This window comes from Choloepus didactylus, chromosome 2 (genome assembly GCF_015220235.1).
Source record: "Choloepus didactylus isolate mChoDid1 chromosome 2, mChoDid1.pri, whole genome shotgun sequence".
In the NCBI taxonomy this organism is placed as follows: Eukaryota; Metazoa; Chordata; class Mammalia; order Pilosa; family Megalonychidae; genus Choloepus; species Choloepus didactylus.
This window is the reverse complement of record NC_051308.1, coordinates 25,249,486-25,262,526: the sequence shown is the minus strand read 5'-3', so window position 1 is coordinate 25,262,526 and position 13,041 is coordinate 25,249,486. Positions and strand designations below refer to the sequence as shown.

The 13,041-nt window shown below is 36.3% G+C and overlaps 1 protein-coding gene and 1 pseudogene across 1 annotated transcript in view; both read right to left on the bottom strand.

Moving 5' to 3' along the window:
• FMN2 (formin 2) overlaps positions 1-13,041 on the bottom strand; it is a 408,121-nt gene that overhangs the window by 130,825 nt on the left and 264,255 nt on the right. Inside the window, exons 12-13 of the mRNA XM_037821962.1 lie at positions 12,010-12,069; positions 11,739-11,859 (exon numbers count right to left, since the gene is read on the bottom strand). Coding sequence (XP_037677890.1) covers positions 11,739-11,859; positions 12,010-12,069 — 181 coding nt within the window. The remainder of the gene's footprint in view (positions 1-11,738; positions 11,860-12,009; positions 12,070-13,041) is intronic.
• Positions 18-1,499, bottom strand: LOC119523171 (annotated as a pseudogene).

The following is a 13,041-nucleotide window of genomic DNA, read 5'->3' as shown; positions in this document are numbered from 1 at the left end:
TCAGTCTACATAAGACATCACTTCAAAATTATGTGGATAACACCACCATTTTTAGCTTTTACTGTGTAGAATAAAAACAACTCTTGTCTTCAAAGTTCTGAACCATCTGATCACTAACGAGGATGTGAATCCCCGAAGGCCCTGTCTGGTTAATCTGGTGCAAAGGAATTTTAAAGACCTATGCAAGTTTTTGAGCCACTTCTGAGGCAACCACTTCTTCCAAGTAGATTGCATGGTAAACACAGGGTGTCCCACTGCCATTCTCGCCTCCACTGCCTGCAGTCTGCTACAGAGGGCTCAGCTGCTCCTGGAAGACATAGATGGTTACATGGGGCCTAACCAGCCTTGACTTCTGTGAATTATAGAGCCAAATTCCATCAGCTGCACCACAAACTTGTAGTAAATCTTCCTTTGCCAGTTTCAATAAGTCAGCACCTGAAAATCTGGAAAACAATCTTGTGTAGGAAGAGAATGTTTTTGAGCAGCCATTGCCATGTTTCCTGAATTGTGGCAGAAGGCTGAAATAGTTCGCCAGAGGCCTGTGACACTCCATCTGGTTTGCAGAAGATGAACTGCTGCCCGGGACACTGCAAGTGCTCTGCTGTGGGGAGATGAAAGTGGGCACTGAGGAAGCACTGTTATTCATATAGGCTGTGGGGACATCAGGCCACGGAGAACATTCTGTGATGATTGTTGTATCATAGGACGGCTGGTATTCTTCTTTTTAGTGGGCAGTTCTCTTCTCCATCTTTTCTCGGTCTGCTTTTCATTTTCTGTCTGCTTCCTTAGGCTTAAACACTTTGATTTGGCAGGTAGCTGAGTGCAGATGATCTATGTATTCCCCATTTTCATTCTGCTTAAAGGTGTCAACCTGCATCCTAAAAGGCACGCTCTATTCACCTCTGTGCTTCCCTAGAGTAAATTCTGTGCTGATGCAATGTACCTGAATGAAAGCAGATGTGTGTTTTGCAGGGTCCCACAGAACTTCAACTGCATTTAACTGGCTTAGATTTGTCCTTGTGTTAATTATTCCCACAGACATTGGAATATATAAATCAAGAAGTCTGTCTCCTGGGTGATTCCACTTCCAACCTTCAAGTTGGCTTATGCTCTGTACATTGTAGCTGTCTAGCATGGAATATGACTCTTATTATAATCTTTAGAAATCTTCCACTAATTTCAGGTGTATCTCACATTTTCTGATTATCCAGCACCTGAATTTCATAAGATTGACCTTGGTTCAAGTGAGTGAATGCTCTATCATGCAGTTTTACTGCTGGTGATGTTGTGGCACACATCACATACTGAAAGGGTGGGTGTTTCAATTCACCATCCAATGGAAGGCTGGAATCTTCCTGTTTGAAAATGGGCAATGCCAACACATTGCTCAGGCTGTAGACACCAGTGCCCAACGTCTGCCTAATACCCAAGAGGCTGGCATGGAAGTCATGCACCAGCCCAGACTTGATCACCTCGTCCATCTTGAGCACCCAGGACATCGTCTGACCTCGCCGCTTCCCAGCAGCGCAGCCTCCATGTCCAGGGCGAAAGAGCCCAGAGTACTAATCACCTTTAATTAGCTATGGTTTTTGCAAGGCATCAGGCTCAGAAAAGCAAGTCTTAGTAAAAATGATAAGTGCAATTTTACTATTTTTTTCAAATATCAATAAATGACATCAAATGTTATAAATGAATGACCAATGACTTGATTTTCTTCTCATTAGTTCTTCCTTCCACTAGCAAAATTAACACTGAAATAAGCAGAGACTCAAAGATAAACAGTATACAAAGTCTAAGAATTCAGAAAAATGTTTATATGAACTAACTACATGTACATGTTAGTTGCAGGGAGGTGGGTTGTGGGTGGTGAGGAGGGCAGGGTGAAAGGAGAGAGAAGGGGAGGTATTTGCAGCTTATCAACTTTGAAAAAATATCACAAGTGAAAACATTTCTCTTAAAGCATATATAAAAAATGTAAACATCTCAAACATAAAACAATATAATAACCTACAGAAGTATTGACTTGAAGGAAATTATGAAATGATAGAACTTATTAAGACACACATATATTACCTAGTATACAGAAAATTGTAAATAGTTACTTTGTACCACCCTTACCTCCCACCTGAAAAAAATGAGAGAGATTTGTTTAGTTCTTTGCATATTCTCTGTTGCCTCCTTGATCAAATTCACTAACATCTTTTACTGGAGTTGCCTCCTAACTGGTCTCCCAAATTCTATGCCTGCCAAAGCACTATTTTCAAGATATATATCATATCACTGCAGTTTCCTGAGTAAAATCCTTCAGTGGCTAGATATCGCATTGTAATAAAATGTAAACTCTGTATAAACTTCTAGAGCCTGCAAGATCAGAAAACTTTCATTTCATGCTCACAGTGCTTTAAGAACACTAGGGCATTTGTACATTTCCTCTACCTAAAATGCTTCTTTGCCACTTCCCCTTCCTCCTACCCACCCATTCTCCATATGCACACTCCTCTCCCCCGTTTAGAGTCTTATTGCCTAACATGCCCTATGTGGGCTTTCATGAATTGGCCTCTACATATCTCCATGACTTTATCACTCTCTGTTTCCCTCCACTCATCCATTTGAGTCATGTAGGGGATTGCCTGCAATTCCAGGAATTTCATTGAACTTGGTGATTCATCATCTGTTCAAATTTCCTTCCATAAATTTTTTTACCTGGTAAAATATGCGTAAGTCATGATTCAATTCTAATGGTAATTTCTCATTCAAACCTTCTTTAACCATTTTAGAATCAGACTCATCTTTCCTTCTGCTTCCTGTTACTATTTGTCAAGGGTTTCACTGTACCACAGTGTAACTAACTGCTTGCCTGTTTGGCTTCTAATGACACTGTGAATTTTTTAAGTAAAAGGACCATTTGTGTTCACCTTTTCTCTCCTAGCATTGAGCAAAATATCTTGGCAATATAAAACACTCAATAAATACTAATTCTGAGTTCAATTACGTTTAAGGAGAACACATATTTGGATAAACTTTGACTTAAACAGTACCAGGCTCAGTGCTTTAAAGACATGCCTGACACCTACTAAAATTCCAACAAAAATAATTACATGCAGTGAAAATACAGCTCCAATGTGTTAAATGAGAATATAAGAAAAAATACAATAATAGTTTCCTTGTAAAAAAATTACATTGCATTTACATATACATACAATGTAACCAAAGGCAGTCATATGGAAACACCATATAAAAGAAAGAGTAGAACTCAACAACTAATGTGTGACTTTATTAGTATCCCTTCATATACCATGTTAAATGACATTTTAATTTGAAAGATTCTGGGTCTTACCAATTTTCTAATTAAAATATTTCTTAAAATAGAAATTTTTAAGTTATATCATTTTAATGCTAAGAATGCACCTGATTGTTATTATTATCTAATAATTCTAGATATAATAGAAAATGGACAGTGGAATTCATTTTTCACTGTCAGTGGGTGAGGTACAGTTGAATCAAAATATTGGGGTGGTGTGGAAAGTGACTGACATGATTATGTGAAGACTGAGTATCTAACACTGACTCAGCATGGTGCCCTTCATAAGACTGTAGGCTTTTCATTCTAGATGCATATTTTTTACTTTATTCTTACATATTTTCCTCTAATATTAAAGGATCTTAAATAAGTGTGCCTAAAATTAAAGTCTTTTTTCCTTCTATCTCCGTCCACTCCTTCCTTCAGGAGGGACTTCAGCATCCATACAGGTACACAAGCTAAAAACAAAGAATCATCTCATACTCACTCCCTCCCTTACCCCAAATATCAAAGCCATTACAGAATCCTGCTCCTGTGTATCTTCTAAAGGCCCCCAGATCTCTTCTGCCTCTTTGTTCCTACCACAGGGATTTTAATTCATGTCCTCATCATCTCTGATCTGTGAGATTTCCTGCTTCTGGTCTCCCCTCTAACCCATTCACAAATTCCTCAGGATGCCCTTTCAAAATTACGTTTCCAAGCAAGTCACATCCCTACTCAGAAACACTGCTATGGCTAACCAATGAATGCAGAAAAAAGCCCAAACAGCTCGGTCAGTCCTCAACACTCTTCACAATGACACACCACCCTCTTCCATTTCCACTCCCCAGAACGTCCTTTATGTTAGTCACAGCACACTTTATTATCCATTTGTTTGTCTGTTTCTTTATTCCCTTACTAACTTACTGAATTCAGATTGTTATTGCCTGATTGTGTCAGGCATATGCTAAGAGCTCAGAATAGAAGATAAATCATCAAGCCTTCTCTGACATTCCTTATGGTGAGTCTCAGCAGGAGGTGGTGCTACTGTTATGGGTGAGTGTGAGCTCTGCATCGGGTTCCCAAGGTCCAAATTGAGCTCCTGCTCTTACTATGTGAACTTTTGAAGGGTTTTTTATATCTCTAACTTTCAGTTACCTAATCACTAAAGAGAACATTAATGATAACATCTACATCGCTACATCGTAGGGATTAAATGATTTAAAGCAGGTAAAACACTGGCAGAGAGAAGGCATAACAAGTGTTTTGGTTTCCTAATGCTGCCGGAATGCAAAACACCAGAGAAGGATTGGCTTTTATAAAAGGGGGTTTATTTGGTTACATAGTTATAGTCTTAAGGCCATAAAGTGTCCAAGGTAACACATCAGCAATCGGGTACCTTCACTGGAGGATGGCCAATGGTGTCTGGAAAACCTCTGTTAGCTGGGAAGGCACGTGGCTGGCGTCTGCTCCACAGTTCTGGTTTCAAAATGGCTTTCTCCCAGGATGTTCCTCTCTAGGCTGTAGTTCCTCAAAAATGTCACTCTTAGGTGCACTTGGGGTGTTTGTCCTCTCTTAGCGTCTCTGGAGCAAGGGTCTGCTTCCAAAGGCCATCTTCAAAATAGCTCTCATCTGCAGCTCCTGTGCACTCTTCAAAGTGTCCCTCTTGGCTGTAGCAAGCTTGCTCCTTCTGTCTGAGCTTATATAGTGCTCCAGTAATTTAATTCAGACCCACCCTGAATGGGTAGGCCAACACCTCCATGGAACTTATCCAGTCAGAGTCATCACCCACAGTTGGGTGGGGCACATCTCCATGGAAACACTCAAAGAATTACAATCTAATTAACACTGATAGGTCTGCCCACACAAGATTACATCAAAGATAATGGCATTTCGGGGGACATAATACATTCAAACTGACACATTCCACCCCCTGGAAGCTCATAATTTTCCAAGCCATCAGCTTCTGGTTTCTTTGAACTCAAGAGTTCAGTTCTAAGTTTATCTCTCTCCACTCGCATTTTACTATAAGCTGCAAGGAAAAGCCAGGGTACATCCTCCACACGTAGTCTTTAGATCTCCTCAGCTAAGTATTCCAGGTTGTTGCTTTCAAATTCTTCCTTCCATCTGACACCAGGACTCAATTTTGCCAAATTCTCCACCACTTTAAAGCAAGGATCACCTTTCCTCCAGTTTGCAACAACACATTCATCATTTCTGTTCAAGGCCTCGTCAGAAGTATCTTTAGAGTCCATATTTCCACAAACAGTCTCTTCAAAGCAGTTTAGGCCTTTTCTATCAAGCTTCTCACAATTCTTCCAGAATCTTCCCCTTATCCATTTCAAAAGCCATTCCAACATGTTTGGTATTTCAAACTCAGCAGCAAAAGCACCCCACTTCTCTGGTACCAAAATCTGTTCTAGTTTGGTAATGCTGCTGGAATGCAAAACACCAGAGATGGATTGGCTTTTATAAAGGGGGGTTTATTTGGTTATACAATTACAGTCTTAAGGCCATAAAGTGTCCAAGGTAACACATCATCAATCGGGTACCTTCACTGGAGGATGGCCAATGGTGTCCGGAAAACCTCTGTTAGCTGGGAAGGCATGTGGCTGGCATCTGCTCCAAAGTTCTGGTTTCAAAATGGCTTTCTCCCAGGATGTTCCTCTCTAGGCTGCAGTTCCTCAAAAATGTCACTCTTAGTTGCACTTGGGATATCTGTTCTCTCTCAGCTTCTCCAAAGCAAGAGTCTGCTTACAACAGCCGTTTTCAAACTGTCTCATCTGCTGCTCCTGTGCTTTCTTCAAAGTGTCCCTCTTGGCTGAAGCTCCTCTTCAAAATGTCACTCACAGCTGCACTGAGTTCCTTCTGTTTGTCAGCTCATTTATACGGCTCCACTGATCAAGGCCCACCCTGAATGGGTGGGGCCATGCCTCCATGGGAATATCTCATCAGAGTTATCACCTACAGTTGGGCGGGGCGCATTTCCCTGCAAACAACCTAATGCAAACGTTCCAACTTAATCCCCACTAATACGTCTGCCCCACAAGATTGCATCAAAAAATACGGCTTTTTCTGGAGGACATAATACATTCAAACCAGGACAACAAGCTACCTTGACGTCCATATCATAATTACAGGCTTGGGGGGCTTTCTCAAACTAGATACTTGCGCAAACCTGATCTTGGTTTAGAATTCTGCTGCAATGAGCCAAATCGCAAGTGTCGCTATTTTGTTTCCCTCAAATATAAATCTTATACAAATTGAGAAATCCCTGGGCTAATGGATCAGTAGACAATCAAAGGCCAAAGGCACAAGACTGGTGACTTTGTTCATGCTCTTCTCTATGCTGGAAATTCTACTTTTTCCCCTGAGAGAATTTTACTGACCTTTTAGAGGCAAATTTAAATATAACTTCCAAGTACACTTAATAACTACCTCTTCCATGTTTCCACAGTCCTCTGTTTACATAATCAAAAAGTACTTGTTATAACTGTTATATTACTTGCGTATAACCAGTGGTGCTCTTGTTATTCTACGAGCTATGAGGAAAGGGTCTATGTTTTCATTTTTTAAATTTTCTATTAACCTAGCAAACATTTGTTGCATGATAACAAGGTATTAGATTACACTATCTCTAAGATTCCTTACTCTTCTAAATCTCATAAATTTTATTATTCTGCTCTATATTTTAAGAGACAATCCACCTATTAAAATTCATTAGTTGCCTTTCTGGAAAGCACTGTGGTAATAAATATCAACACCCCCCCCCCAAATGTTTCTTGCCTCTGATCCAGTAATTATTATTCTAAGAATCTTTATTAAGAAAATAATCAGAGATATGGTAAAAAGGTTTATGGGTAAACTTGTACAACATGATTACTTAAGAGTAGCGAAAACTGCAGAGCCTAATTTCCTTCAACAATCAAATCACTTCTAAATGAGGATACAGTCATGAGATAGAGTATTATAAAACTATTTTCAATGATTTTTTGAAATATATTAAATGGTATGAGAAAACGGTTGTGCTATAATTTTTAGTGTCGGGAAAAAATGTAAGATATCTAAGTGAATACAGATATCCAAGCAAATGGAATGATGAATTCATAGACTGAGGTTTCCCTCTATTGAAAACACATAAAGTATGATAAAAACATAAAAAGAGAAAGCTAAATAAACAAAGTGTGCTTTGTAAAAACAAAACAAAAAAATGTGAGTATTTCCTTGGACAAGAAAGAGTAGGGTAGACTAAGATTCTGAACAGGCTGAAGCGACAGGTCACGAGAGGACTCTGAATGTACAGGAGAGGAAGTGAGTTTGTCTTGTGTAGGGATGGGAGGAGAGCATACCACAGCAGGTAATGGAACCAGTTTTACTACTAAAAACCCAGAGCAGTGACTGGCTCCCCAACTCATAAAAAAAGGGTGATAAGATGCTAAATAAATGTATACCATGTTGCAAAATTATATAGTTAAGGAAGTATGTTAACATTTAAGATCAGTCAGCAAATTAATAGGAACACGATATATAGTTTCCAAAAAGTTAATGGAGAAGCAGGAAGGGAATACTGAAAACTTTGTCAAGACAATAGAAAACCAGAAAGAAGACAGAATGTAAATGAAAATAAATTAAATTCTCCTACTATAAAGCAAAATCTGTAAGACTGGACAAAAATTACAAAAACTATAGACACCATGGTCCCAACTCTATAATTCATGTGCAACACATTTATACACAAAGATAAGATAAAAATCTACCAAAATATTAACATAGTTTATCATTGGGCTGTAGGATTACAGGAAAATACATTTTCTCCTCTGTGAACTGATATGAATTTACAAATCAGAATAAAAATTTATTAACAAAAAAAGCTCACTGATGGCATTTCACCTGAGTTTACAACTTCATTTTTTCTCTCCTCAAAAAAAAAAGGCTTACAATTATAAATGTAATGTTACAAACTAGTAACTATAAGGTAATAAATTAACAAAAAAGTTTAATGACTGGTTTTACTAATACATCTTTGCATGCAAACATTGCCTGAGCTTGAAGACACAGTTAATAAATTTTAAACGTATTTTCAAGTCAGGTATGGGGGTGTGAGGTCGGGAGGAACAGAGAAAGATGTATGACACGGGGAGGAATTTGCATGAGAACATTCTTGCCCAATTCCAGTAACTTAATTACTCAATGCTCTGTACATACTGAGTTGATTTTACTCCTGTGGCAAGTGCCACAATTTCTACCCAAGAATGACACTGGAACAGAAGTCATCATTGGGCATGACTGCAACAAGAATAGCTGCTGACAGCCAGAAGAGATCAAAAGCAGATCAGGTTGCTTAACAAACTACATGTCACTGAGCTCAGAAAGATGGGGGAGTACACTGAGGAGCTATGGAAATCTTGGGAGAAAGAATAAAACCCCAGAGTAATGGATTTTCTTATAAAAAGCTGAAATGAGTTTCAGTCATCTTATTAAAATGTCTGAGCCATAACATATTATTTCTTAGCCTTTCCTTAGAAATAAATCCAAGTGTCTAAGCAGAAACAGAAGACATATAGGCAGCAGATGAGTGATTTAATGGCTATAGCTTATCTATCTTTATCAAATTAATCACACTGCTTATTTTATTTTTTAACCTTATCATGAATAAACAATATTTATGGGATTATTTACTATATGGAAGGCACTGGGATAGCTTTACATATATTATCTCATTTTCTAAGCATTTTTAAACCAACTTGCTTCTGAAAAAAATGTGAACAGGCTATTTGAATCTTCTTAAATGAATTTCCTAATTTGACTCCTTAAAAGGAATCATTTTTAATAGGCTATATTTATCAAATGTAGATATTATTTTAAAAATACTTATATTCAAAATAACATAATCCAAAAATCTCCCATTTTGACTCCCATTTAGTCAGACAGACATATATCTAATTATACCCACCTGACTCCGAAAAACATGAGGCAGCTTTATTTTATGTCTTGTTGGCAAGAAATGCTACATTTGTGCTAACCCTTCCTAAAAATTGAATTTAAAATTTCAGTTCACAAGATTTCCTTCCTTATGTCACAAAACATCTTATTTTCTATGGAAAAAATCAAATATTGGAAAAGAATAAATGAGGCGAATTATGATTTTTGTTAGTTTCTAACGGATAATGCAGTCTTCCACCTTGTAAACAGCTCTTCAAGCTGATCTCATTTTACAAGATCAATAATATATAATTACATTATTTTCTGAACTATGTTTCATTTCCCTACTTCCACTGTAAGCTCCTCAGAAGCAAACTTCACGCTTCAGTGCCAGCATGGTACCAGGCTTGCGTTTTTTTCAAAATGTGATCCACTGACTAGAGATTCAATCAGATATGGACAAAAGAGTGTTCCATGGCCATATAAGCTGGAGAACTGCTGCAAATCTTTTTTTAGAGACTACGAATTCCTGCAGTAAAGAACTCTTTTAAGTTTAATTTAGCCCAACAATTTCCGTATTCATTTGGTCATGAAACCCCAACCCCCCTCCATCACCACCACTTTTATTTTCTAGAGGACCAAACTGTAACAACTTACTGTGCTAGGCAAAGGTTATGCTTGCTAGTTGAGGGAATAGCCCTTTCAGATAATTCATCTCACCCATGTGTAACAGTGAAAACCCTCATGTTGTTTAAAATCATCACTTTCTTAACCTCTGAGGCACTCAGAAATTGCTAAAATGCTCCTCCAATATTTAATCTGCTCTAGCTGTCACATTTCTCTAAAAGATAAATGTGTAAGAGGAAATAGTATTCAGAGTCACTGGCAACTCATCCTTTTCAAAGCTATTATCTAGTGTCAGTTCTCTCTTTTTAGCTCCAAGTCTTATGAGAACTTGTCATTTTCATGGCTACATGTATATTTAATACTTATAGTAAAAAAGCATGTAGATACTAAAACAAAATGGAACAACAATCCAAAGTGATGCACAAACTGAAGCAAACATTAATCCCCTGGTAATAACATTACCATTCTTCTCAGAATTTATCAAATCATCTGTAAACTATGAAATCCTACTTTACAAGACTGAATTGTTGATTAAAGTGTGAAGTATTTTCCAGAACCTCTAGAAATATCCCTAGCACCACATCCTTGTGTGCGTGTATATATAAACTTTCATAAGCAAACTAAGATACGTGCCATAATTTTGAAGTAAGATAAAAGCTAATCCATGAACAGTTTGCTTTGTTGTCAACTTAAATACGTATTAACATAGTATTACACAAATTTAACATTGGTTTATTCATTATTAATTTATTAAAACAAAGCAGTTATTCTTGAGTTCAATCAATGAGCACCTAGGTACAAGGCTCTAAGGAGGTGCAGATAAGCCACAGAAGTGTACCCCTCCTTGAAATCAATGACTGTAGCTATGTGTATTCACAGTACATATAGCAAATATCTGTATACATAGCAAATATGTACCAAGCCCAATAAACACTGCCGAATACACGAGAACTGTGAGCAAACTACATAATATTAAGATGGTGATTTAAATCCATATAAAAACATCTGTGACCAGAACATAAGGTTTCCATGAATTTGACTACATATCAGTATTTCTGGATAAACACATCTAAAAATTGGGAGAGAGTCTCTTAAAAATTATATCAATTTTTGGTTTCTAGACATTGGTAGCAAGGCCTCTTCTTTCATTTAGTAACAATTTATCATATGAAAATCTCACATAAATTTGTTCACTCCCTGTCTGTGCTTAATAGAGTTAGAAAAAGAGACTTAGATAGATGGCTGAGGTGTTCCCACCTCCTCAACAATAAGAATCACCTCATGAAAGGGGAATAAAAAGGATTTTACTTGGAAAATATTGAATTTTTTGGCAAAATGTTGTGATATATAACTCCTCCCAGTTGTATAACTCTTACTTTTAATTTATAAATTTGAAGATTTTCAAACTATTTACCTTCAAGATGATTTGTCATAAGGCTTTGTGAATAATTATGAAACAACATACCTGCATGTGTTTTTTGACAAAATATGTGTAAGTAGATATTTTGTTCCCAGGAAAGTTCACAAGCCACAAAATCTAGGGGAAGTATACCACGGGAGACTAGAGAGGAACTATTTATCTTTTAACAATGATATGATCTATATCCAACTATGACATTATGAATGTCCAACTGTTCTTGGCTATAAAACAGAAACAGCATGATCAAACTCGCTCCTGATGAAATAGATTGCTATTCGAGTAACCAAGATACAATTCTATGATTAAATATATGATACAGATAACTTTTTAAACAGAATATTGGTAAAATTTTTCTTTTGCCACAAAAAGTTTAGTTCTACAAGGCTATACAAGTTTAATAAATTTTCTTCAAAACATTGAAAAGTTTGCCTTTCTCCCATTAAAAAAGCATACATTCAAAATCTTAGTTTCTTTAAGATTATAAGTTACCTTTCAAGTCTTTCTTTAGTTTTCTGAGATCTTTTTGAAAATCTTCAAATTTCATCTGTGAGGCTTGAAAAAGGTCCTGGGGTTCTGGTAGTGGGAAGACACACTGTTCTTTTCCAGCATCCTAATTAGCAAGAAACATGAATTTTAAACTAATCATCATCAATATAAATATGAATAATACAGTAGCAACAATGGCAAAAATAAAAACATTGCCAAATCAACCAACTAATAAAGAATTTTTTAAAATGCCTATATTTAAAAATTGTCTTACCTCATCAAAATTTCGAAGATAATATGAAACAATATATGACAAAAGGCTTCTGCTATTGTCCTAGGCAGAAAGACCAAAGTAATTATACAATATATTTTTAAAATTATTAAAGATACAGTGTTAGTATAAATTCTAGTGAATCCACATATATGCATGAGAATATTTAGAATGAAATGTGAAAGTCTCCATTTCAAATTACCTCAATGTATCTAAGAAGTTTAACTGCATAGAAGATCTTTTTTCCCAGTGTTCCCATGTTAGCTCTAAGACAAAGCCCAGCTGTTATAATGGTGGAGTCTCAACTATAAATACCATTCTATTTTTACCCTCCTTAACCAGAAATTTAGTTTGTTAATTTGTAATGTTTTATTACTAAAATGTATAACTACCACCTTAAATGAAATAATTGAACATTGCCAGCATTTTTATACAACTGGACTGGCAGGTACCATTATACTGGTAAGTTTGATTGAGACTCATCAGTATTTAAATTAGGGAACTAAGAAAGTTAAATATCATCTCAAGTAAATGGGATCTTTTATAATGTGCATGCACATTACACATTACCTTAGCAGCTTAAATTCAAGAATTAATACACATGCAACTAGCAATAATATAACATATATAATTCTATAGAAAAAATGTAAAGTTGTTTTATATCTACCAGTCTTCAAAGAGTAGCTTTTAAAGGCATTCAGAGGCATTAATTTTAATTTAATTTTTTTGTTGCTTAAAATAAATACTAGAAAACCTAAATGTGAGAGACCAAATATATTTATTGTTTCATTTGAAAAGCAAATCCTATAGAATGTTTAATCTAATCATGATTTTTCTATTTATAAAAAGAACATAATCATAATCAAGTTAGATATGACACAGTAATATTTCTACTAGAGACTTTCCTTATTAGACAGGATTTGTTTTAAAATGATTTAATTAGCTTGACTTCTCTTTTCTAACTTGTGAATTAATGAAATGGTCAGTGGTCCCTGAATCAATTAACAAAACATTTATTAAAGGTCTGCTGCTATT